The sequence below is a fragment of the Pleurodeles waltl genome, chromosome 6 (genome assembly GCF_031143425.1).
Source record: "Pleurodeles waltl isolate 20211129_DDA chromosome 6, aPleWal1.hap1.20221129, whole genome shotgun sequence".
Taxonomy (NCBI): domain Eukaryota; kingdom Metazoa; phylum Chordata; class Amphibia; order Caudata; family Salamandridae; genus Pleurodeles; species Pleurodeles waltl.
This window is the reverse complement of record NC_090445.1, coordinates 372163043-372189717: the sequence shown is the minus strand read 5'-3', so window position 1 is coordinate 372189717 and position 26675 is coordinate 372163043. Positions and strand designations below refer to the sequence as shown.

The following is a 26675-nucleotide window of genomic DNA, read 5'->3' as shown; positions in this document are numbered from 1 at the left end:
ACCACACATGTTAATCCTTAAATTTTGCTATGACAGGGTTTTCCCTTTGCTCTGCTGAGAACTATAACTTTAATGATTTGAAACTGACTGATGTTTGCTAAGCCTGAGCAATGTTTACTTTCTATATCACAATTGATTAATTTAAGGTTTTGTGTTTTTCTCGTTTTATGTTTAGTTTTTATTAATGTTAGTTCGCCTGAATCTATTTCTTCAACTCGGGCAACCCTTAGTGATTCTGTATCCTTATAATTTTGTCTTGAGAGTTATTTTCCTGACTTTGAGGTTGAGTTTGTAATAAATCCCTAACTTTATTCTTGACTGGAGTTTTCCTTGTATGGCCAAATGGGTCATACTGTTTACTTTGATTGGTTTGTTTTGAAATTGATTTCTAAAGGTCCTTTGGCCTTGATGAGCTTTGATTCCTGCAAAGGAAGAAAATGCTCCAGCAGGGGGCAACACGGAGGGAGGGAAAATGGGGGGCAACACGGACAACAGCAGGGATGGGAAAAAAGTGCTATGATGAGCCCAGCGCTGAAAATACAGAAGAGTGACCTGCAAGCTGTGGAGTTGTCTGGAAACCCTTGATAAGGACATGTTAACCCTTGTTGGTAAGCCTACACAGTTCAAGGCAATTTATGTATGTTTCACTTTTAAATCCAATTGAAAAACATTAGGGCACCACAAAGGTTTTATCATCAGAAACCTGTCTGTTAAAATTAAATTTGTAGATATTGCCATTAAACAGTTATCTTTTTTTAAAAGATAATGCTCAGTACTCTAATCCGATGTCTATATTCCAAGGCATATCATTTCACTATTTCCCATGGATGCCTTCATGGACCTCATACTCCTACTTACTTGGCCGTCATGCCATTCTCTGGCAGCACTGACATCTCCAAAACTTTGGTGCTGCCCGCCACAGCCTCATAGCTGGCAGTGGCCACCATCTTGCCAGTGATGCGATGGACCTGGTAGAAGGCGTGAGGTCGCAAGTTCCTCTCGTCAGCTGTACCAATGAACATCTGCAGTGTCAATGGCTTCTCGTTGTAACCCAGCACCTGCAATAAGCACAGCAGTACATTGTAAAAATGATCGACGTTAGTGATCCTGGTTGGTAACAACAGATGCCATCTGACTTATCCTAGAGCTGTGGCCACACACCATTGGCAATGTCAGAGTGATCCCAGTGACAAAGCCACCCACACAAAATCAGGATACTCACGAAGACAAGGTGCAACTCAATCAATTTAATGAAAGAAAAAAAACAGACCACCAAGATGATCCATACTATACTACAGTCTCACCACTAAAGGATGGCTCTGAGGACAACAACCCACATACTCATAACAATCAGAGTTACCACCCCATGAATCATGATAATGCCTGATAAAAGGGTCAACAACAATCCAAATGATGCCCAAGACAAGGTACCACACTGTCAGAATTATTGCTGAGACTGTTCATACACCATTAGTAATTCTGGAAATGACAAAATAGTTCATACTCTCATAATGATTCCACAACAACACCCCACACAATCAGAAGGATTCTGGAGACACAACTGCACATCTCCTGAATGATCTTACTCACCAGCCAGAAAAAGACCCTCCAACCACAGACTAACAACCAATATGGAGACTGCCACCTGTGTTTATCTCAAGCATAGTTGTAAATAGGAAACATGGAGATTCAGAGAGGCCTGTGCCCATAAGACTCCATCTGGGGCTACCTGTAGGAAGACTCATTTATTAAGCATGTGAGGTCACTCCTTTTGGCGAGGGGCACACTGCCCATACTAAGGAGTGCATCAGTGGTAGAACGTCCACCTCTTCATCTCTAGATACTTCGGGGAGGGACTTTAGAAGGCCTTCTATTGAGTGAGGGAGATTGTAAATGACCTCTTGTAGGAAGTTGGCTCTGTATGTACTATTTCAAAGTAAGAAATAGCATGCACAGAGTCCAAGCGTTCCCCTTAGAGGTAAGATAGTGGCAAAAAGAGATAATTCTAATGCTCTATTTTGTGGTAGTGTGGTCGAGCAGTAGGCTTATCAGAGGGTGGTGTTAAGCATTTGTTGTACACACACAGGAAATAAATGAGGAACACACACTCAAAGACAATTCCAGGCCAATAGGTTTTTATATAGAAAAATATCTTTCCTTAGTTTATTTTAAGAACCACAGGTTCAAGATTTACAATCAATACTTCAAATGAAAGGTAATTCACTTAGGTATCATAGGAACTTTGAATCAGCAAAATAGCATGTACAGTTTTCACAAAAATGGCAATAAGCTATTTTAAAACTAGACTCAGTGCAAATTTCAACAGTTCCTGGGGGAGGTAAGTATTTGTTAGTTTTGCAGGTAAGTAAACCACCTACAAAGTTACCACACCGGCAGCTCAGGACCGGTCAGGTGCAGAGGTCAAAGTGGTGCCCAAAACACATAGGCTTCAATGGAGAAGGGGGTGCCCCGGTTCCAGTCTGCCAGCAGGTAGGTAACCATGTCTTCGGAGGGCAGAACAGGGGGGTTTTGTAGGGCACCGGGGGGGGACACAAGTCAGCACAAAAAGTACACCCTCAGCGGCATGGGGCGGCTGGGTGCAGAGTGCAAACAGGCGTTGGGTTTGCAATGGAGTTCAATGGGAGACCCAGGGGTCTCTTCAGCAAAGCAGGCACGCAAGGGGGGGGGCTCCTCGGGGTAGCCACCACCTGGGCAAGGGAGAGGGCCTCCTGGGAGTCGCTTCTGCACTGGAGGTCGGATCCTTCAGGTCCTGGGGGCTGCGGGTGCAGTGTCTTTACCAGGCGTCGGGTTCTTAGAAGCAGGCAGTCGCGGTCAGGGGGAGCCTCTGGATTCCCTCTGCAGGCGTCGCTGGGGAGGCTCAGCGGGGTCAACTCTGGCTACTCACAGGGTCGCAGTCGCCGGGTAGTCCTCCCTGTAGTGTTGTTTCTCCGCAGGTCGAGCCGGGGGCGTCGGGTGCAGAGTGGAAAGTCTCACACTTCCGGCGGGAAACGTGCAGTTCTTTAAAGTTGTTTCTTCTTTGGAGCAGAGCCGCTGTCCTCAGGAGTTCTTGGTCCTTTTAGATGCAGGGTAGTCCTCTGAGGCTTCAGAGGTCGCTGGACCCTGGGGAACGCGTCGCTGTTGCAGTTTTTTTTGAAGTGGGGAGACAGGCCGGTAGAGCTGGGGCCAAAGCAGTTGGTGTCTCCGTCTTCTCTGCAGGGCTTTCAGGTCAGTAGTCCTTCTTCGTTTTCAGGATGCAGGAATCTCTCTTGCTTGGTTCTGGGGGCCCCTAAATACTCAATTTAGGGGGGTGTTTAGGTCTGGGGGGGTTAGTAGCCAATGGCTTCTAGCCCTGAGGGTGGCTACACCCTCTTTGTGCCTCCTCCCTGAGGGGTGGGGGGCACATCCCTAATCCTATTGAGGGAATCCTCCATCTGAAAGATGGAGGATTTCTAAAAGTCAGAGTCACCTCAGCTCAGGACACCTTAGGGGTTGTCCTGACTGGCCAGTGACGACTCCTTGTTTTTCTCATTATCTCCTCCGGCCTTGCCGCCAAAAGTGGGGCCGGGGCCAGAGGGGGCGGGCATCTCCACTAGCTGGAGTGCCCTGGGGCGCTGTAACAAAGGGGGTGAGCCTTTGAGGCTCACCGCCAGGTGTTACAGTCCCTGCAGGGGGAGGTGAGAAGCACCTCCACCCAGTACAGGCTTTGTTACTAGCCAGAGAGTGACAAAGGCACTCTCCCCATGTGGCCAGCAACATGTCTGGTGTGTGGGAGGTTGGCAAAACTAGTCAGCCCACACTGGAAGTCGGGTATGTTTTCAGGGGGCATCTCTAAGATGCCCTCTGGGGTGTATTTCACACTAAAATATACACTGGCATCAGTGTGCATTTATTGTGCTGAGAAGTTTGATACCAAACTTCCCAGTTTTCAGTGTAGCCATTATGGTGCTGTGGAGTTCGTGTTTGACAGACTCCCAGACCATATACTCTTAGGGCTACCCTGCACTTACAATGTCTAAGGTTTTGTTTAGACACTGTAGGGGCATAGTGCTCATGCACTTATGCCCTCACCTATGGTATAGTGCACCCTGCCTTAGGGCTGTAAGGCCTGCTAGAGGGGTGACTTATCTATGCCATAGGCAGTGTGAGGTTGGCGTGGCACCCTGAGGGGAGTGCCATGTCGACTTAATCATTTTCTCCCCACCAGCACACACAAGCTGGAAAGCAGTGTGTCTGTGCTGAGTGAGCTGTCCCCAGGGTGGCATAAGACATGCTGCAGCCCTTAGAGACCTTCCCTGGCATCAGGGCCCTTGGTACCAGGGTTACCAGTTACAAGGGACTTACCTGGATGCCAGGGTGTGCCAATTGTGGAAACAAAGGTACAGTTTTAGGGAAAGAAAACTGGTGCTGGGGCCTGGTTAGCAGGCCTCAGCACACTTTCAAATCATAACTTGGCATCAGCAAAGGCAAAAAGTCAGGGGGTAACCATGCCAAGGAGGCATTTCCTTAAACCTCTCTAGTCCCTTTGCTTGTCCTAGATGCTGGGTCATCATGAAATACGCTTTTACAAAATTTAACATAGTAGTAGTACTGATACTTTTCTGCTGCTCTTTCTTTCTCATGGAATGCTTATCCATTGCAGTAGCTGCTCAAGTCACAGGCTTTGGTATGTATTTGGATGGCTCTGGACTTCACATCTTGCTCAGCCAGTTTAAAGTTTATTTTACTTTCACCACAGCAAACGCCTTTTCTATATGTGTCACTCAGACTCTCGTTACTGCCAAGATGTTCATAAGAGGCAAGCATTGCTACCTCAGTATGTGCTGGTACAGCCACTGTCTACATCTGTTTGGGAATAAGTTGTCTGAATCCGGCTTGATAGCTAGGCTATGGTGTATCCTCTGTGTGCAGCTGAAGAGGCAACACTGCATGACGTTAGGTGAGGGGTCCTCTTTTACTGCAACTGATCTATGAGACCACTGGATCGCCAGTCACCACTACTTGGAGGTTAGGTGAGACTTACTCACCTGGGGTCTCCCAGGAGCTACTGGTAGAGGGGATCTGACCCGGGCCAGTGTGGCCTGATCTCCACACTTGTGGAGCAGACACTGCACCTGGGGCAGACACTGGTGCTGCGGCTGTCAGTAAGGTTGACAGACTGGACTAGATCGCACTGGAATGCATGATTAACACAGTTGTGATTGATGACGGCCTGCTGCATAACTACCTGTGCATGGGTTAAAGAGATGAGGGGTGACACTGAGTAGGCCACGGCCACACTGGTGACTAGTGTTGCATAAATGCAGAAACAAATGATGGCCCTACAGGAGAGAGTGAAGTATCTGGAGTTCTGGATGGACGATTCTGAAGGCAGGTCGAGACACAGAAAAAAAATGGTAGATGGCCTTACATAATAAACTGAGGTCCCTAGTGCCAAACTCTTTCTGGGTATTCAATGTGATTGTGCCAAAGAAGGGTCTAGTGAATATTTTCATGGTGGAGCAAGAACAAAGGTCTCTTGTGCCGGCAGCGTCTGCTTCCAAGCCGCTAATATCAAAGCTGTTGAATAATTTGGATCAAGATGATATTCGACATGTGGCAGGACAAACAGGCCAACTTCAGTTCACGAGTGCGCTGGTAATGGTCTTCCTGTTTTTATTTAGGCAGTCTGCATGCAGAGGAGTTCTATTTACTGCAATGGGGCAGAATCTCTGATCGCCAGGTAAAATAAATGCTATTGTTTCCAGCCAAGCTACGTGTAGTGGCAGAGGGCAAGTCACACTTCTTCACAAAGGTTGCAGATGTTTGGGATTGGGTGGAGTCCACAGCAGCTGCAGGCGTGGGTCTTAAAGGTTCGTAGTCAGACAGGCAACCAGTGTAATACCGCTGGTAATGAAAACTCTGATTGTGGAGAAAATGAGTATTGATTTAGGAAAGTCTCAAGAGTGGTCAAGGAGCTGGTACCTTAAGGCCAATGCAGCAAGATGAAAGGCATGCAGTGAGGGCAAGGCGATGCTGAGGATCAGATCAGGCAGCAGGTAGTCTCCTCTGCATTGCATACCATTTGAGACCACGTGTCATGCTCTGAAGGCCTCCGCTGGAATATGGTGCTCAGTTTGGGGGCCACATGTACTGTATCCTGTTATGATGGTCACATGTGGGATTTTTGTTTAATTATTATTTGTTACCCTTCTTTGAACACAAACCTCACCCTAACCAATAGTTGGCGGCTGCACTGAAATACAAAAAATACTAAAATACACTAGACTTTAACACAAACCAGAAAAGAATGACAGCACCACTGTAAATCCTGGAAAAAAAAGAGAAAAAATATAATAGGAAGTCCCTGACCTTGATCTGCAGCAGAAAATTACCAAAAACCTATCATAAAAATAGGTTTTTGGCAAGTCGGAAAGGCAATAAGACATGTAACTGGCAAATGTAAATGGCAAGGAGTTCATAAACCTAGGGAAGGAACCGAAAAGGCTTAAGAGAAAATGGTGTCTAGCTAAAAGAAGGCATATTAGGTCTGCACAAACCCTTGACGCACTTATATCTGGAACCTGGAGGTAAGATACGACAAGCGCCTTGAAGATGAAGCAGCAGAGTTTGTATTGATCTCTGTATTGCAGTGGAAGTCAGTACAACTTATAAAGCCTGGGATTTATGTGATGACGGTTCTATGAATCAGTCACCTGACGTGTGGAAGAACGAGGTGGCATTAAGTGAAGTCACATTAGATGGACACAGACCTCAAAGATGTTAACTTCCGCCGTGAGTTTTAGAAAAAAAGAAAAGCCTGAATGGCAAGTTGTTTGGAACCAACCAAGAAATCTGTTTGAAGTCAACAAATCTTAAGTAGTGGGTGGTCTTTAAGTCGACTGATAAAAAAACAAAAGATCTCAAAGGGACGAGACATAAAAATAATACAACGCAAACTCTCTGTAATCTTTTGGTCAACAGAATGGACAGGCTTTGCCGGGCCTGTTGGTCTTTTCATGTAATGTCACATTTTATCTTTCGTTGGGGCGAGAGTCTGAATGGAAGTACTGAGTCGATTTATCACGAGTAGAAACAGAGAAACCAAGAATAGGCAATAAGTAATTGAGAGACAAGGAATGATGCAACAAAAAGTAAAAGAGGGAACAGAAAACGAAGGCAAATGGAAAGACGAAGGGAAACAAACGCAAGAGGAAAGAAAGGAAAACATAAAAGAATGATTGTGTACCAAGAAAGTCAAGAAACAGTGGGAAATGTGCAGGAAGAAAACGAAAGCAAGGCGGGGAAAACAGCGATTAATACAACGAAATATATAAAGCACTGAAAGCTCTTCCTGGTGCCACGTAGCGCTATACTATTCTCCTTCACACAACCTAACCTTAGAAGAAACCCTCTCCTTTTCGCAGCTGTGCTCAGCAGCAACGATGTGACTGTAGCCAATCGTGGAAAACAATAAAGACCTACACAAGGAACGAGATAGGGAGTGAAACAGAAAAGGAGCGGGGCTATCAGAAAAGGGGGCAAGGCAGGTGGAGAGAAAGCGATGACGCTGATTGATAGACTTCGAGGAATATACATAATTAAGCAAAATAGTCCAGTAAAACTATTTAAAGTAAAGAAGGGGTAAAAAAATAAATTATTTTTTATGAGAAATGAATAGGAAAAGATGGAAATGAGAACACAATGAAACAGAGAAGGCGCGAGAGAAAGAGAGAGCAGGCGATATTCGTGGCATGCTTGGTACTGTAAATTGTAAAGAACCGAACTTAAAACAAAACAATGAAAAGCAAGGCAGAAAGGCAAAAACATTAAGGAGCAGGAAGTGGATGACTTTTGCTGGATTTTCCTGGCAGACGGTTCAGCACATGGGGAAAGCGGATAGGGCCTGCGTGAGATGTTCAAACCGCACCGACCCCAGAAAAATATGGAAAGAGGCGAAATAATATCCCAAAGAGCGGAGGGGCTGAGTCAGAGACTGCACGCATGAACTGGGCCGCGCTCCAGAGGGGAGGGAGCCAAGGTTCGACCGCTCCTGAGGGACTCGCTGAGCAGCGTGCGCGCGGGGCCGACATCTTGTTTAGTTGTTATTCCAGGAGAGAGCGCCTGTCCACACGGCACCTATTACCGGGCTTCAAGGGCCACGCTTCCCAAAGAAAAATCCCAGCATTTTGTTCATCTTTTTAGAGTCTGCAAAGCCCCATACTTGACACTTAAATAGAAAGTCAGATAAAATCATATTTATTCAAATACATCATGACGTTTCTGATTTTGTTTACTTTGTTTTCAGTCAGAGATCATTAGGGACGCTCTAGAACATTTTTGCACTGTTTTATTCGTATATCTGCTGTTTGAAGGGGGTACTGAAAAGGATAAAAAAATACCAGCTTTAGGTGATTTCCCTATTTTTTGTATATGCAAGGAATGTAAAATTCCACTCATGTGGGTAGAAAACCAGCCAACCATAGCCTTGTCGAGTTAACCTCTGCCCCCACCCCTAAACATATGAGCACATAACACATAACCAGAGCAACTGGAATTATGCAATTCTGCGGCTGCAGCGATTTCCGCAAAATTATGGTTGTGCTGCATTTGCCACATAATCTATCATCTCCTGTGCTATCCGCAGATTTTAACAAAAAAAATGTTTCTACCTAAAACGGATCAAAAGCAGAAGGCTTTTTCATCTTTCAGTTGCTAACTGTTGTATTTGGGTGTTAAATTGATAATCAATAAGGTGATTTTTTTTTCCTCAGACTCTTTTACCAGGAGTAAAAATGAGAAAATATTCAAGTAATATCACAAAATGTGCTGTATTTGCTGCATAACTGCCCTTTTCTTCCTACATAATTTTGTCAACTTTGCCACGTAATTTGGCTCTCCTCTGTCGCATAATTTCAGTGGCCCTGCACATAACCACGCCACATGCTTAAACTTTAGATATCTTCTTCAAAGATGTGGTTTTATAATTTCAAAGCGAGGGGGGGAGGGGTGCGGACCCTGGGTGACGTGGTACTGCGACTCATAAAAAGGGTCTTGAATATCGTAAAGTGTGCTGCAATTCAGGAGTAGGGTAAATGTGCTCAGTTGTATTTAGGTGCCAGGTCTTGAACTGCAGTGTGCCCTGATAGTATGTGCAGGCTTCCTTTACATTCAACTAAGAGAGAGCTGAGACCCTTACTATGAAAGGCTCATAAAACCTGGTGCATCACGTAATCCGATTGCCAGACCTACCAGCAAATAATGACACCCACAAAGTTACTGGGATCTGACCTGTTTCTAGCCGAAATCTCCAGGGAAACTGCAGGGAAGAATGAGAAATTACTGGCAGTGTTGTCTGGCTTTCTGGGCAGGCTGGCATGGGGCAGCTTGGTCCAGGCAGTGTGTGGGCGTTTTTTTGTTTTCCATGGGCCACAGGACCGAAAGAAACAGCCAACACACTTGCCCTTTTAAGATGGCCCATATGGCAGTCCCCCCAAAAGCCAGCCCAACAGTAATTACACTCGGTAATTTCTCATTACTCCGGGTATTCTGGAGGTTCAACACATAACCTATGCTTCCACACCCTGAAGTTAGTTAGAGCTCTAGTATCGATGACTCTGGGGTGCCGAATGTGCACCCCAACACCAGAGCACCGGGAAAGAGTTCCTGTTTTCTGATTGAGGTGTTCAGGCACAGCGAATTTTACATAAAGCACCTGCAGAGAAGACTTAACTGTTAATGAAGTGGGTGTCCAACTTTGGTCCATAAGGCTGAAGCCATGCCGGATTTTCACAATATCCATATAAGATAAATTTAAACACAATTTAAAAAAGTAATTATTCGCATAGTGATTATTCTAAAATTCTGGAATGTTTCTGGCTCTAATGGATCAATGTCTGGCAGTCGTCGTTTAGGGGCATAGCAAGGTGGGTGTGTAAATAAAGCTAGGGTCACAGGATGCTAGGACTAGCAGTGTTTAAACTTGAAACTTCTTGTGTCAACTTTCCCATATTCTTATGAATACTTATTAGTACTATTTGCAGCTCGTTGAGTTTTCTGTACATGCTTTGAGTGCACAAATGTTTTTACAATTAAATCAATACCTAGGCATCTTTTTAAGGTGTTTAAAGAAAAAAATCAAGCTTCAAAGTAGCAAAAAACTGTTGACACATGAAACTTGCACATTCATTTTGAGCACTAGTGCTCGTGAAAGGTTTGTGCCGTGTTGTGAGGAAAAAACACTCACGGGGAAAGATTTAGAAGTAGGTGGAAACTCTGCACTACAAATAAGTCAATAACGTAAACATTATTGTTTGCGCAATAAAAGCACATAGACTCAGGGTTGAAATGGATAGCGTCCTTGCAGGTTTGCTATACCCTCTGCTACCAGTAGGTGGCAGTCGTTCAGCATTACTCAAGCCCATCGGACAGAGAAGGACGAGGAAGCTTTCTCGGGACTTCATTCACAAACCTCATTTTAGCAAAGGCTCTCGTAAAGGTCTATAAAATCAACGTCAGCCCCTCCCCCCACCTAAGTGGGGGGCAAGCATAACGGTATTTTTGATAGAAAATACACCCAACTTTAGTAAAAACTCAACCTGCAGCCACTGCCTTCATTTTTCCCATACTCACTCCATCCTCACGCTCATTTAGATTTTTGCACTTGTACTGTAATAGCTGGGGAAAGTCAATCACTACACAATTTTCCATGTTACACCAGTAATACTTTAATATAAGTGAAGTGGTTTTATTACATCAGTGAAGTGGCTCAAAATAAAAACTTTATTTTCAAAAGCAACAAGTACTGGCAACGCCAATAGTTCTCGCTTATGATAGTGACATCTATTGGCTTTGTTTGAGTGGACTGGAATGGCGTGGAGTGGTGTTGAGTACAGCATAGTGGGGTGACACTGAGTGGAGCATAGTGGAGTGGACATTGAGTGGAGTGGTACTGAGTGGAGCATAGTGGAGTGGCACTGAGTGGAGCATAGTGGAGTGGCAATGAGTGGAGCATAGTGGATTAACATTGAGTGGAGTGGCATTGAGAGGAGTGACATGGAATGGAGTAGCATGTAATGCCTGAGTTGCTCTACAGCGCTTCAAAGCATTGCGTTACATAAATGCAATTATAACTCAAAATGTTACCAATTATCTCTCACTATGATTTATGTAAAGATCTCACCCCTTTGATACAATGCAGGGCTTGTTAGTAAGCAACCACTTCTGGAGAACTGGTTTGTTCAGCAATACATGCATATTACCCATTTCACTGCTAGGCCTCCCCCCTCCACCTCCTCCCAACTACCTACCCCCTTTTGGAGCGCCCGTTTTTGGCTATTTGGGGTAGTTTGCTCTTAGGCCTCCATAACTTTTTGTCCACATAAGCTATCCATACCAAATCTGCGTACTTTATTTCCAACATCCTGGGCATTCTAAAGGTACAAAAGGTTTGTGGATTCCCCCAGAGGGGACCGAGGGATTAGTCAAAACACAGCTAAATATTGTTTTTTTGGGTTAAAATGGGAAAAAGTGCTGCAGAACAAAGTGTCTGGTTTTTCCCTGCAAATAGCATCAACTAACAGTTTGCGGTGCTAAAATCACCATCTTCCCAGTTTTCAGGAACAGGCAGACTAGAATCAGAACACTACATTTTTCAACACAGTTTTGGCATTTTACTGGGATATAGCCCATTTTTGCTATTTTTTGCTTTTAACTTCCTTTCAGTAAGTGGGAGAAACAGGTGTGAAACCAATGGTGGATCATTGTGTAGATCCTTCAAGGTTTTCCTATAGAAAATAACAGTTGAAACAAACAAACATTGAAATTGAGTTGAAAAAAACAGCCATGTGTCTACATTTTCATCTGTAATTTCTTCTAACTATGACAGATTTTCGAAAGCAATATACTGTTACGTCAGCTGAACCCTTCTGGTTGCCGGGCTATATAGGGCTTGTAGATTCACCAAGAACCCTAAGTATTCGGGTCAAATAACTGAGCTGCACCTTGGAATGGTTTTTCATTGTGTACTGGGTATACAGCAATTCATTTAGTAAAATATAAACAGTAAAAAAATAGGTATCAAGGAGACCTATGTATTTCCAAAATGGGCATATTTATCTTACATTTGGAATGTGCAAATGCAGAGAAAGTCAATTGATAATAACACTTGTTCTACTATTCTGTGTTCACCTAAGTCTTCTGATACAAATGGTACCTCACTTGTGTGGGTAGGCCTAGTGCCCGTGACAGGAAACAGCCCAAAACACAACGTGTACATAGCACATTTTTCCACCGAAAAACAACACTATTTTTCCGAAGTGAGTAGCTGTAGATTTCAGACCCTAGCTCAGCTGGCACCTAGGGAAACCTATCCAACCTGTAGATTTTTTAAACTAGACACCTACGGGAATCCAGGATGGTGTGACTTGCCTGGAGTGGATCACTGCTTGGGGATCCCTTTCCTTCAGCGATCCCCAAGCAGGGATCCACTAGGGAAGGGTACCATTGGAAAGAGATTGTCATTTCACTGAAAACAAAGAAACAGCGTCAGAAGTTGGGGAAGCTCTCTTCCAGCTCCAGAGGCTGTGTATTTGTAAAAGAAATCCCTTTGGGATCCACACTAGAGGAAATTCAAGTGCCATAATAATAGTATGGTAAGAATCTAGAAAACAGTCCTAATTTTTAAGTTTTGCCTGAGACAGCACATGTGCTGTCACTTGCTAGACATTTTGTTAACTGAAAGGGGCTTGGCGCCCACCCACTGCTTCCCATTCTTTGGCTTCATTGTCACTCCTATTTACTAGCTCCTGAGAGGTCAGTGCATGCTGGTTTCACTTTCTCTTCCTTTGTTAATGCATTCAGTGCAATATAAACCAAATACTGATTTATTTATTTTTTTATCAATGTACTTCCGCTCATCTCATGCTGAAATTGAGGTACTTTTTTTTTTTCCTTTCTTCTTCCTTTGTCGCTATTATTGTCTGGTCAAGTTTTTTTTGCCATATTGTACCGCAGCGCAGCTGCTGTACAGCATGGCTGAAAGGCGGCATGATAACCACGGTTGACTCCATTATATTGGTTTTTCTTTGTTTATACTTTTGACACAATACTGTACAGCATGGCAAATAAGAATTGACAAAGCCAACAGATCTCGCATAGGCAAGGCCTATTGGCTGTGCAAATGCTTGTTAACATCAGATACTTAGGCTCCGTGAGTTGCTCGAATTACCTCCTCGTCCGTATTCCAGTCTCATTCTTACACATGAGCAGTTCACCATCTCCACAGCACAGAATGTATTACCTATCTTAGGTCAGAATACTTCTCCCAACATGGTGCCACCTACTCAGCATGCACAAAGGGGGAAGTACGTCACAAAGACAGCTTGTTCTTTTCATCCTGTGCTGCAGAATAATGCCTAGCGAGGTCAGATGTACGTTTGATCATGCTTTTGTGATTTGATTTTAATATGTTTAATTTTCCTTACAGGGCTTGAGTGAGCAGTCTTTCATGTAGGTGACCGCACCTCCCTGCACAGTGGGTGTTGGTCCAGGCTTACGAGCTTCGTCCATGTATTTCCCCCACGAGTGGCTTCACTTTGAAGGGGCCAACGCGATCTGCCTTCCTGCGGACGCAAAGAAGCTCCTCTGATGGTTGTGAGGCACTTTGCCTCTGGTTAGCGACCAGGTATTTATGTTGTTTTATTGGCTCCTGGGCGCTTTCTGCATCTCTAGGCTCCTGCAAGGTCTTGGGAGGTGCGAGAGCCAGTTCCCTTAGAAACGGGAGCAATGCAGGATGTGCATGTGTTAGATATTGCAGGCAATGGAGTCTGCCTTATGTAGCTCTGCAGGGGTGCCTACTATGGAGACACTACGCTTCTTAATCAATGAGGCTGTTGAAGCGGCATTTAAGGGAAGGGAGTAGGAAGGGCCTCCTGCAAAAACGCCATGTCCGAATCCCATGGATGACATGGAGGACCCCGATGAGGATGAGGGAAGGCGGGGTCGTTTTGTGCGGGGAGCTGAGCACTGTAATCTCTTAACCCATGTCAGGGGCAATCTGGGATTTCCTGCTCCTGTGGAACAGGAGTTGGTGGAAGATTTGTTTTACACAATACCAGAACCCTGACCCTGACTCTTTGCCTTTGCACAGTGCAATCCGCAAAATACCTTCACATAAATGGGAAGTGATAAATCTGCATTCCCTCGATTTTTGAGCAAGTGCTATGCCTTGGAGGGGTTTTCAGATAAATTCCCTGAAGTGACCGCAGTGCGATAAATTATACTGGAATCCAGAGGTAAGTCAATTTCTTCTTTATTTAAGAAGTATAGTGTAAGAAACAGGTCTATCTAGAAGCACACCGAGGCTCAACTGACTCGCGTAGGCTCCACGCGTCCACAGACATAATAGAACCCACCCGTGTCACCAAGCCTCAACATTCTACTAAAGCACAAGCACACACAACACATCCCCCCCTTTATCCTATAAAAAAAAAAAAAATTATATTGATGGAAACTACACACAGCACAAGTGCAAACCATCCACCTTCTAAGTATCCTGGGTACTTGCTATATATCCCAAAACAAAATCTGTCAACCAACTAGGAGGTATCACCTTCCTCTTTCCCTCACACAACATGCTATTTGCCCCTCACCACCTGCACAGCCTTCACACTCATTAACACCAACCTCACGATCACCAACAACACTCGCCTGATCAAGATTAGATGAACAATCCTCACTTGACACACGACGTCCACCCACCTCATCCCCTAACAAATCAAATGTTTCTGTCACATCCACCATTCCATCCATACTCCCATCACTACCTATAAGGTTCTGCTCATTGTTAAGCAGAGCAACACATTTGAGATTCCAAACTCTACCATCACTCAACCTAAGAGCATTATGCAGCACCTCCATCACCTGCTCTGGCCCAAAATATTGACTCTCACCCTTCCTAACCTTATAAGGTTTTTTTTTTTTAACACGGACCCAATCACCCACATTAATCTTGAAAGGCTTCACATTATGAAGTTTATCATAATAGGATTTCATTTTCGCTTGTGACCTGTCTAAACAATCCTTCACCAAATCCATGGACCAGTGTCTAATTCCGGTATCTACCAACCAAGCAGGGTTGTGTTTACTCCTAGGATTTCTTCCTCTCATAATAACGAAGGGACTTAATCCCGTCACACCATTCTCAGGGATTCTATTTGCCCAAACCGCATTGAAAACAGCAGTATGCCAATCCACACATTTTTCCACAGCTCCCTGAATAACACCCTTAATTACTCTATTAAACCTTTCCACAGTGCCATTACCACTGAAATTATACAGGGATGTAGTTTTATTCTTAATCCCTACTCTCTCAAAATACTCCCTTGCAGCATCAGAAACTAATTGAACACCATTATCACTCAACAAATTTGCTGGGATACCTTCTGACAAAAATGTTTTGTCCAGGAATTCTAAAACTGTAGTAGTGTTAGCCTTTTCCACTATTCCAATTTCCGGCCATTTAGAATACAAGTCAATTAGCACAATTACATACTCCTGTCAATCACCTACCGGACCAAACAAATCCACAGCAACATTCTCCCATGGTTGCTTGGGTAAAAGCATTTCCTCCATAGATGGTCTTAGAGTACACAAACTCTTATCAGCTGTAGAACACACCCTACAAGATCTAACAATTCTTTCCACTGCCTTGTCCACGCCCGGCCACCAAAATAAATCCTTAACAACAGATTTAGTCCTGACAATACCAAAATGGCCTTGATGACACAGTTCCAAAACTGCCTCCCTCACACCTCACGGAAGAACAATTTTATCTCCCCTCAAAATAACAACCTTATCCACTGAAAGCTCTGATCTAACTTCCCAAAAGTACTTACAAGATTCTGTCAGCTGGTCCTTCCTAGGCAACCCTTCCAAAACATACTTCAAAACAGATTGCAACACAGTATCCCCTTACATCTCTTTTCCCCAAAATTATTTATTTAGAGCAGGTTTACCAGAATCATGTACTAGAGCAATACTGAATTCACTCCCCGGATCATCCACACACTTTTTTAACAGACTAGGCAACCTAGACAAACAATCAGCCATCAGATTATCCTTACCCGGTACATACACCATGCGGTATGCAAAATCCTTCGTGCTCATAGACAACCTCAGCATCCTCGCCAACGCCAACACACTACCTTCACAAGTGAGTAACTTGATTTAAGGTTTATGATCACATTGAATCGTCACATTCTTATCCCACACAAACGCACGGAAATGTTCCAGTGCTCAAGCACAGACAAAAGCCTCTTTTTCAATGACAGAATACTTCTCCTCAGATGGTGACAAAGATCTAGAAGCAAACATAATAATCCTTTCCATCCCATTCCTGTTTCTTTGAGATAAAACTGCACCAAGTCCTTTGTTACTAGCATCCGTAGTTACAAAAGTATCTAATTCTGGGTCAAAGCTCCCTAAATTAGCTACTTTGCTTAATTCTTTTTTAATCTTGAAAAACTCTTGTTCATATAGTTCATTCCACACAAACCGTGTATTTCTCTTAAGCAGAAGTCTCATGTTATAAACCTTCTCAGCAAAATTCGAGATAGATTTTGCGCAAAACTCCGCCATTCCCAAGAATGACCTTACATCATCCTTGGTTGTAGGGGTTGGTGTATTAAGTATAGCTTCAACCAATTAAGCTTTAGGTTTACCCCCTCTCCACTGATCTCATGTCCTAAATACTCCACACTTTCTCAGCACATTTGCACATGCTCAACTCCACTGTTAAACCCTTGCTTTCCAACACATGTCGCAACCTTCCATCATGCACATTCCTATCTTCTTCAAATGCCAAAATGTCATCCTGAAAACACATTACCCCCTTGGACTTTCCAAATAACTCATACATCAAACGCTGAAAAACAGCAGCAGCTGACGCCAGTCCAAACGGCATTCTCCTTTACTGGAAACAACCAAAAGGTGTAATGCAGGCCGTAAGCTTCTTTGACGTTGCAGAAAGTAGAATCTGATGATGGGCAGCAGACAAGTCAATTGTGGAAAACCAACGGGCTCCTTTAAGACTGGAAACCATTTCGGTGATCTTCGGTAACGGGAAACGATCAATAACAATGCTGTCATTCAAATACAGTAAGTCAAAGCACAAACGAATCTTCCTGTTGCTATGTCGTGCTATTACCACAGGTGAAATCCATTCAAAACTTTCTATCGATTCAATGACTTCCATTAGCATTAACTTCTCCAACTCCTTTGATACATCATCTCTTATCATTATTGGCACAGATCTCACATTGTGGACTTTTGGTACAGCACTTTCTTTTAGTACAATCTCATGTTCAAAACCTATTAGTATTCTCAGTTGTTTGCCAAAAACTTTAGGAAAACTTTTTTTCATCTCCATGGCCAAAGAATGTCCTTCATCCACCACCATCACCTTCTCCTTGCCATTCAGATCCAAAACCATTTGTAATTGTCCTTGATCCTTCCACCCAAGCACAGATGGCCCTCTGTTTGCCACATACAACTTCCCTCTGGCACACCTGTTTTTGAATGAAAGTAATAGCCATCTGAAACCTAATAAATCAATTTTTCCTCCAGTATAACTTTCAGGTTGAATATCTGGCTGCAATAAATTTGTGCCGATTTTGTCCACAAATGTTTTGTTCCACACTTCCTCATTAATTATGGTGAATGGTGAACCAGAGTCCGCATACATTATAATAGGAATGCCACCTATTTCCATTTCACACATTGGTTTCCCTTTAGTGTTCTCTTAAGTTATGTTCAAAACAAAATTTCCATCTTCCACAATTCCTCTGGACTCGACATTTCTCTCTTCGATATCACTTCCCGTATGGTCACCACCTTCATGTATGCATTTAATTATCTTCTTTTTATTTCTGCACACTCTTGCAAAGTGGCCCACAATGCCATACTTGCTACACTTAAGCTTTAAAGCTGGGCATGTTTTAGCATATGCCAGATGTTCCTTGCTATCACATCTATAACATCTTCGTTCACCATCCCCACTTTGTGGAGTTTTCTGCTCCTTAACAAGTTTGTGATTCATCACTTTATCAACACAATCGGCGCCTTTCTCCGATAACTTCAATTCAGAAGCACATCTTTCAGAAATTTCGGCCTTCCGCACTATAGCCAAAACATCCTCAAGTGGAGAATCACCATTTATCCATAATCTTTGTTGAATGGATTGATTGTTACAATGCATAACTAATTGATCCCTTATTAGGTCATCATGGATTGCGCCAAAATTGCAGTCAAATGCCAATTTCTTTAAATCCGCAACATAGCCATCCAAGGACTCCACTTTCTCTTGTTTCTGTTGAAAAAAATTATATCTAACAATTCCAATCCAAGCTTTAGGTGCAAAGTATCTATCAAGATCTTGCATCGCTGCACTAAAAATGCACATATCCCCACTCGCAGAACATTTTGGCATTTTATTGTATGTCTTTAATCCAATTGGTCCCAACAAGTGTAACAAAATTCTCTTCTTTTGTTCTGCAGTCATTTTATCATCTTCATCAATTGCCCCAAGGTAAATTAGAAAATAGTCCTTCCATTCCACCCACTTGATGGTTGGCGCACTTCCAGCAGACCAAAACGCTTGTGGTGGAATAATAGTAAAATTTGGTTGTGCCATACTGCACCGCCCCAGTGTACAGTTCCAATGAAAATGATAAACTTCTGTGCAGCTGAACAGTACTGTCCCAGTGATTGCCTTCAAATATACAAATATATGTTATATTCATATGATGCAGGACCTGTTTGCATCTTGATACTGTGTGCCAGATAACATGAAAAAAAAAAGAAATGAGATAAAAAAAATACGATCGCTACACGTTACACAGAACACGAAAGCGGTGTTAATTACTAGGAAAACACAGAAGAAAACGTCCCATTTGCCAAGGTAACGCTAGATACGTTGTCAAGGTGAAAAAATACAGAAGAAAGCGTCCCAGTTGCCAAAGTGATGCTTGACCAACACGTGATGCGCGTCAGAAGGTTCAGCAAGCTCAACGGTATCCGCTCGCGCGTTTCCGCTTGCACAGCGCATGCGCGGATAACAGCTCCACTGTAAACAAACTGGAAAATCTCTCACAGACGTTGAGAGTCCTTAAAAAAAATATGGCAATCACCTCGACAGAAGAAACACGTTGTGACCGCTGGTACACGTTGATCGTCACTGCTGGTATGCGCCGCAGTCCCAAAATGCTGCTTACACCATTAAACACCCTTGTCGCCAAATTGAAGTGACCGCAGTGCGATAAATTATACTGGAATCCGGAGGTATGTCAATTTATTTAAGAAGCGTAGTATAAGAAACAGCTCCACCTAGAAGCACAACGAGGCTCAACTGACTCACGTAGGCTCCACACGTCCACAGACGTAATAGAACCCACCTGTATCACCAAGCCTCAACATTCTACTAAAGCACAAGCACACACAACATTCCCGCATTAAGTGAAGGTTGATAAGCGGATGGCTGGCCTTTCTTCACAAGGCATGGATCTTTCAGATGACGTCCCTCCCTTTGACACTGTGGATAAGAAGGTAGAGGTTACAGAGAAGAGGTCTTATTCCGCTTCCAATTTCTCAATCAGGGCAATGGCCTATACTATTTACATTGGCCTCCACTCTGCAAGTTCTTCTGTTGGTCCGCCTTCATTTGTATCCTCTCATGCATCACCTTCTTTGCCACCGGGATCCAGCTTCTCAGGAATACAATGCACTCATTGCTATTACCACAGAGATTCAGGAGTCTCTCCAGTGGTGGCTGTCGCCTCACAATCTTTCCAGGAGTTTTAATCTTAATCCTCCTCCCTCTGTGGTCCTAATGACCGATGCAAGCATTAAAGGGTGGAGGGCAGTTCTCAGGGATTCAGAGGCCCAGTTCAGATGGTGCTGTTTCTAGGCCCTTCAGTCCTCGAATTGAAGGGAGTTGAAGGGGTTTGGCAGGCACGTCTTTGGTTCGCTCCTCTCCTTCAGAACCAGGCTGTGTCCGCACAGACAACCATCTCATGCATACCTATGTCAACCAGCAAGGGGATATGTGGAACACTCTGTTTCTCCTATCCCAGAAGATTGGCATGTGGGCCTAGAGCGATTTCCTCTCTCTCTGCAGCCTATCTTCCAGGGAGGTAGAATGGGCCTGTGGATTCCCTGAGCAGGGTGTTTCCCTTGTCTGTGACCATGTATCTGTCACCTCTTCTTTTTCAGCAGATTCTCTACAGATTCAGCCTCCCTTGGCTGGATCTTTTGCCTCAGAGGAGGCTGGCCTTCTCCTCCTCAGTTTTGCAGCCTGGTTCCAGCCAGAGTCTTGTGATCCTGTCAGGGCTTTAGATTTTTTTTGGGGGGTTGAGGGATGGTTTTGTGTTGGGCCTCGCGGTCTTTACACTCAGACTGCCATTCTTGCCTTCAGAGGTGCAGATATGTCCCCTGTTTCTTCCTTGGTGGCTCAGCTATTGTAGAGTTTTCTAACTCAGCGACCTGTCTCCCGCTGTGCGGTCCACCTTCCCCCCACCCTGGGATCGTCCCTTGGTACTTCTGGGATTGACAGGTCCTCTGTTGAACCTCTTACTTCAGTTGACCTCAAGTTTCTTTCAGCTAAAGTTTTGCTTTTGGTGGCGGGTTCTCCTGGTCGTAGGGTTAGTGAAACTAGGGCTTTGCTGGCTTCTCCACTTTTTTTTTTAAACGTTTTTGCCCCAACAAGGCTCTCATGTATCCTAGTCAATATTTTCTGCCCAAAGTCCTGTCATATTTCTACTGTCAGGAGGATATTGTCCTTCGTTTTTTTTCCCAAACCCTTGTTCACCGGAGGAGGAAACACTCAATTAGCTGGATGTTTTGAGAATCCTTTGCGCCTACCTGGACAGTACCAGTTAATTTAGGCGGATGGATTCATTGTTTGTCACCTATGGTATCTCTTGGAAGGGTCTCAAGCATTGTTTGTTCAATTTAACTTGGTGGGTGAAGTGTGCTATTCTTTTGCCATATGAGGCCATACGAGGCTCCTCACCTTTCTCCTCCATCTTTGGTCAGGGGCGATCAACAAGGAGTGTTTCCTCATCCTGGGCAACGTTTAAGGGGGCATCTCTCTGGGACATCTGCAATGCTGCAACATGGGCTTCTCCCAACACCTTTGTTTCACATTACCAGCTAAAGCTGCATCATCAGACTTTGGTGCTCGTGTTTTATCTGCTGTACATAATGTGTGATTTATGCAGTTTTTTGCATTAAACTGTTCAAGTATGTTGCATGATCCTTGGTTTTTGTGTAAATCAATCACCATGCACTTGGGTATCAGCGCATATGTAAGAAATGGGACAGGGAGAAGGAAGATGAGGTAATGTACGGTTACTTACCAGTAATCTTCATTATTCTAGTCAAGGTCTTCCTGTTCCATTCCTGAACTCATCCCTCACTCCCACTATACTGTTTCTAGTGATTGTTTTCTTTCTTAAGAGTTTTCTGGTATTCTGAGCCTGTCTTAGGGACGTTTTCCCCCTTCATGCATGCTGGGTAGTTGGCACCATATTGGGGTAAGTATTTTGACTTCAGCTAGGTAATAGGTTCTGTGGTGCAGGCGAACTGCTCATGTAGAAGGAACAGAACGAGAAGACCAGGTCTCAGAATAATGAAGATCACTGGTAAGAACCCGGGCATTCTTGAAGTGCCGGTAACAGACTTTATTTTCGGGGTTGGAAATCACAAGTTGTACTAGATTTCCAGTCAGTACACACGTTAGCAAATCATATAACTAAACAAGTATTTGCAATGCACTAGGGTCTCGCATTTGTCCGAGTTACAGCTATTACCAGTTGTAAACTCCCGACCGGATTTTTCTTGCCACATTGAAAGAAAAAAACACGCAATCACGCTGCTACACTTCACTCGTAATGAAACCTATTGGCAAAAGTGCAATTATGTACGTAACCGGCAAAAGTGCAATTAACTATGTAACAGGGTCGATATTATGCAAAGCGCTCGACTTCTGCCAAGCGAGATCACGCTGCGAAACTAGAGAAAAAGTAGTCCACAAACCTGACGGGAAACAGCGAGCCTGGCATGTTTTCAGTACTTGGACGCTGCACTCGAAGAGGGCTAACCACTGGAAAAGGCATGACCTATGTGTGCCTTCCACTTATGAAAGCAAGCAGATTTTAACAGGCAAGCCCACGAACCAATGAAAGACACTGGCGTGGCATGGACGGGGCTCCGAGCCCTTTTCTAACTCCTAAAGCGCCTCGCAAGCGATACGCATGCACAAGCGCATGCAACGCAGGCTCGACCCTAAAACGTGGGCCATGTTTACAAATTGGGGCAGTTTTGAACTTGTAAAAACAAACTAAGGGGGTCATTCCGACCCTGGCGGTCCAAGACCGCCAGGGCCGGGGACCACGGAAGCAACGCCAACAGGCTGGCGGTGCTTCCCAGCCCATTCTGACCGCGGCGGTAAAGCCGCAGTCAGAAAAGGGAATCCGGCGGTTTCCCGCCAGATTTCCCCTGCATGGGCTGAATCTCCATGGTGGTGCTGCAAGCAACGCCCCCATGGAGATTCCGACCCCCTTCCCGCCATCCTGTTTCTGGCGGTTTTTACCGCCAGGAACAGGATGGCGGGAACGGGTGTTGTGGGGCCCCTGCACTGCCCATGCCACTGGCATGGGCAGTGCAGGGGCCCCCTAACAGGGCCCCACCATGATTTTCACTGTCTGCTTAACAGACAGTGAAAATCGCGACGGGTGCAACTGCACCCGTCGCACCCCTGCAACTCCGCCGGCTCCATTCGGAGCCGGCTTCATTGTTGCAGGGCCTTTCCCGCTGGGCCGGCGGGCGCTCTTTTGGCGGTCGCCCGCCGGCCCAGCGGGAAAGCCAGAATGGCCTCCGCGGTCTTCTGACCGCGGAGCGGCCATTTGGCGGTTCCCGCCAGGCGGGCGGCTCCCGCCGCCCGCCAGGGTCAGAATGACCCTCTAAGTGTTTTGCAATGTTTGGTAGACTACATGCATTTGTGCTCACTGCAGGAAATGTTTGCAGTTAATATCAGTGAAACCAATAGTAAAAGTGGCCCACCAGACCTAAAACAGTCCTCCTTGCTGACCAGTTATACCAGCCCATCTGGCACTGCCAGATTGTCCTACAGGCCAGGTGCCATTTTGATTAGCCCTCAAGTCCAGAGACTGCGTTGCTGGGACCTCTTTGCTATCTGGAAATCTCCCGGCCCTAGTGATAAACAGTGACCCAGGCGGGGAGAGAGAATGTTATAAATAGCCTCCGCAGGGGGTGTGCGTTTAAAAATACATTGGGGATGAACTGAGGGAACATTGCATGGAGGGCAAGCCTCTCTCACACCGCCATGCTAATGGAGGATGCCCATGTTGTTCTCCTTTTCCCACGACTGGCTTCGTCTGTCTGTCTTCTGTGGTAGTGTTTATAACGCCGCCTATCTTTTTGAGCGTTCCTTTGTCTCGTACATGTCTGTTGCTTTTTATTTAGACCACTCTAGCCCCACCTACTGCTCTCGTAGCTGCTTCACTGTCTCTCCCCACATCTTTCTTGGTGTGTGTCCCTCGACTTATTTGAGCGTCCGTCTCTTCCCTCTAAATCTGTCCTTATTTCTTTCTAACGTGGCATTTCTCTCACGAGTCCCTCTTGGTTTCTCTTTATACCTTGCCTCATGTCTTCACATTTGGTTTAAAATGGGTGAACCTACCCCTCCCAGCATTTTCTCTGGCCTCCCCATAAAGTTCCGCTGGCAGTTTTCAGCTGATGTCCCATCTCTTTCGGGTACCACCACGCGGGCACTGACTGGTTCGGAAACAAAAGATGCTCCTCCTTCCATCCTCCGCAAATAACTCAATTGGCTGACTGTGGCGTGCCTGGCTGGTTCTTTTGGTAGGGTGACCAGATTTTCAGGCGCAAAAGCCTTGACAGGTCAGACATAATAGAAGGACAAAAGACTTTACACCCACTTGTATATCTGGCCTGTCCCGTTTTTTTTGCGTAGCTTTGAGAATGTGTACCTATAGATGTGTGTGTTTACATATATATATATATACGCACACACATTTACAAGACTACACATATAAAATTAGCTATGGCTTGACCTCCCATCCTGCACCCCCCCCACCCCAACACACCCCCACCCACCTCTCTCTGCTCCTCACTCCGGTGTCTCTGCTGAGAGCAGCTAGGGGTCTGTGTTGCCTCACAGTAACAGGTAAATTAATTTTATTATTGCATACTTTGTAGGCGTCTGTTAAAGGATAGCATACCTTTAACTTATGCCTCCCTAGATAATCTGAACTTTGTCCCAAAAAACGGGTCATTTATGTAACAATCTGACCTTTGTCCCAAAAACCGGGACATTTGTTTAAAATTAAGAGAGGCGTCGGGACACCGGAACAGTCCTCTAAAAACCGGGACTGTCCACGGAAAGCCGGAACGTCTGGTCACCCTATCTTTTGGGTAAAGCATTTTACTGTACTCGTGGGGAAGAGAACTGCCATTCTTAGCCCCTGAGCCCCAATTTATTAAAATCCATGAAGATCACTCCAGAGTGTGTGATGAGAACAGGATGACTAGGTGAGATGTCCCTTATATACATGTACAAGTACCATGAGTCGCCAGTAGAGGGCAGCCCTCCCCCCAGTTCATTGCCAGCATACTGTGTACCCACATACGGAGCTGCATTTTACATGTTTTGAGCCAGGCTGGATACATATCCTTGCAAATCCCATTGTTTAATGGTTTCAACATTCTATATGCATTATCTTAAAATGCCTCCCCCAGCCTCAAGGCCCCTGTATATATAGGCTTGAATCGCTGGTGCAGACCTTCCTTACTCTTTTAGAGATGTCTTCACTATGCAAGTCCTAATATCACAACCAGCCTGGATCTCTTCTTACCATAGCTTTTGTCTTTGAAGTTTATATACCTCTCCATTTTTTGAGGTCAAGTCTACTAGTAGCCTAGCCTCTTTACAAACTCTCTCTGGAATTGCTGCTTCCACTGCTTGGTTTTCAAGCACTATTTTTTAATTTTGTTTGAAGCAACCCATTACAATGCATGTGTTCTCAAGCCATCTCTCTTGTGTACATATCCCTCCCTACACCCACTGTTGCTCTCTGTTGCCCAACTGCCTCTACCCCACTCCTCCTGCTTGCACTTGCCTGTGTCCCATGCCATTGCTTCTACCACCTGCACCCTCCATGTTGCTTTCCCCAACCCTTATGTTGCTTTCGCTTCTGATCTTCCCCTATTGCTTTAGTGTCCCCTCCTGCTTTGCCCCCAGTTTCTCTTGCTTTTCCTCCAGTTTGCTTCGGTGTTTCCCCCCTTCTCCTCAGTGCTACTTTACCGTTCACCTCCCCAGCCTTTCCTGTGTAGCTTTGGGTCCCCCCACCCACACTCACCATGCTGTTTCCGCTGCCCGCCTGCCCACTTTAAAAAAACAAACACTTGCACCCATTTTCTTTTCTTTATAGTTCCTGATACAACTTGGATCCAGCGCCTACAAATTCACACAGGTGGCTGCATCAAATATATTTGTTTTTAATGCAGCCATGCTGCACTGCATTGCAGATACGGTACAGCACGGCTAAAAACCATTGCCAAAGCCAATAAGTACAAAGGCGAGACTTATTAGCTCTGCAAATGCTTATTCGTTCTTTTTCACTATTTTGGTGCCTGTGTACCTGTAGGGCTGGACTTGCCTGTAGGGCAATTTGGCAGTGCCTGAAGGGCTGGTATGGCAGGTCAGTGTATGGGCCATCTTTTTGGCTCTTTATGGGGCTGTTTCATTGTCTTGTGACCAATATTTTTCCTCTGGTATTACCACAAACATTGCCTACAGCAATCTCAAATGCATGTAATCCCAGTCCGACCATGTGCATCTGTTCATAAACAGAATGCATAATATATAATAAATGAAATATTATATGTATTTAAGTTCTATTCAAACAGAGTGCACAAGTGTCACAACTCCATCGTTTTGCCTCTGGGGAACCCTGTTCATGGATCATCCTCAGCTTGGGAATCATCATTAAAACTCATCCAGAGTCCCTTTCTGACTCCTACTTGCTTCCCATTTCGATAATGTTTGCTACTGAAAAGGCATATTTGTTTCCATGTACCTCAAGACCCATAATGCACTGCCTAGTAGTCAATAAGACCTGGAATCTGCTGTCCATTGCTTCCAATGGGAATAGTCCTCATGTTGTTCTGTACTGGATTCTATCCTCCAGGGCTTGCGAGAGACTGGAATTGAACATACCTGTGATCAGTCTTGGGCAGCCCAGCCATGTGACTCCGCCCTGGGTTTGCTACTCCCTGGAACTGCTTATAAGCTGCCATTTGCTGAAGCTCCCTGTTGGTGCATTTTAGCTTGTTCCCTTGTGTACTGGACCTCTTATTGGTTTGTTCTCCAGTCTTGTCCCTGCTTACTTGAGCCCTGTTTGCTGTGCCCTATTCGTGTGCAGCCTGCTAAAGACTTTTCCCAGTCATGTTTGCTGTGCCCTGTTACTGTGCTGCCTGTTACAGATTTTTCCTAGCCCTGTTTTCTGTGTCCTTGTCGTGTGCAGCCTGTTACAGATTTTTCCTAGCCCTGTTTGCTGTGTCCTTTTCCTGTGCAGCCTGCTACAGATTTTTCCCAGCCC

General features: G+C 44.8%; 1 protein-coding gene across 3 annotated transcripts in view; it reads right to left on the bottom strand.

The window, feature by feature from the left end:
• Nucleotides 1-26675, bottom strand: part of NFATC4 (nuclear factor of activated T cells 4) — a 420369-nt gene that overhangs the window by 197531 nt on the left and 196163 nt on the right. For all 3 annotated transcript variants that reach the window (XM_069238283.1, XM_069238284.1, XM_069238285.1), the window contains exon 4: nucleotides 859-1058. In XM_069238283.1, coding sequence (XP_069094384.1) covers nucleotides 859-1058 — 200 coding nt within the window. The remainder of the gene's footprint in view (nucleotides 1-858; nucleotides 1059-26675) is intronic.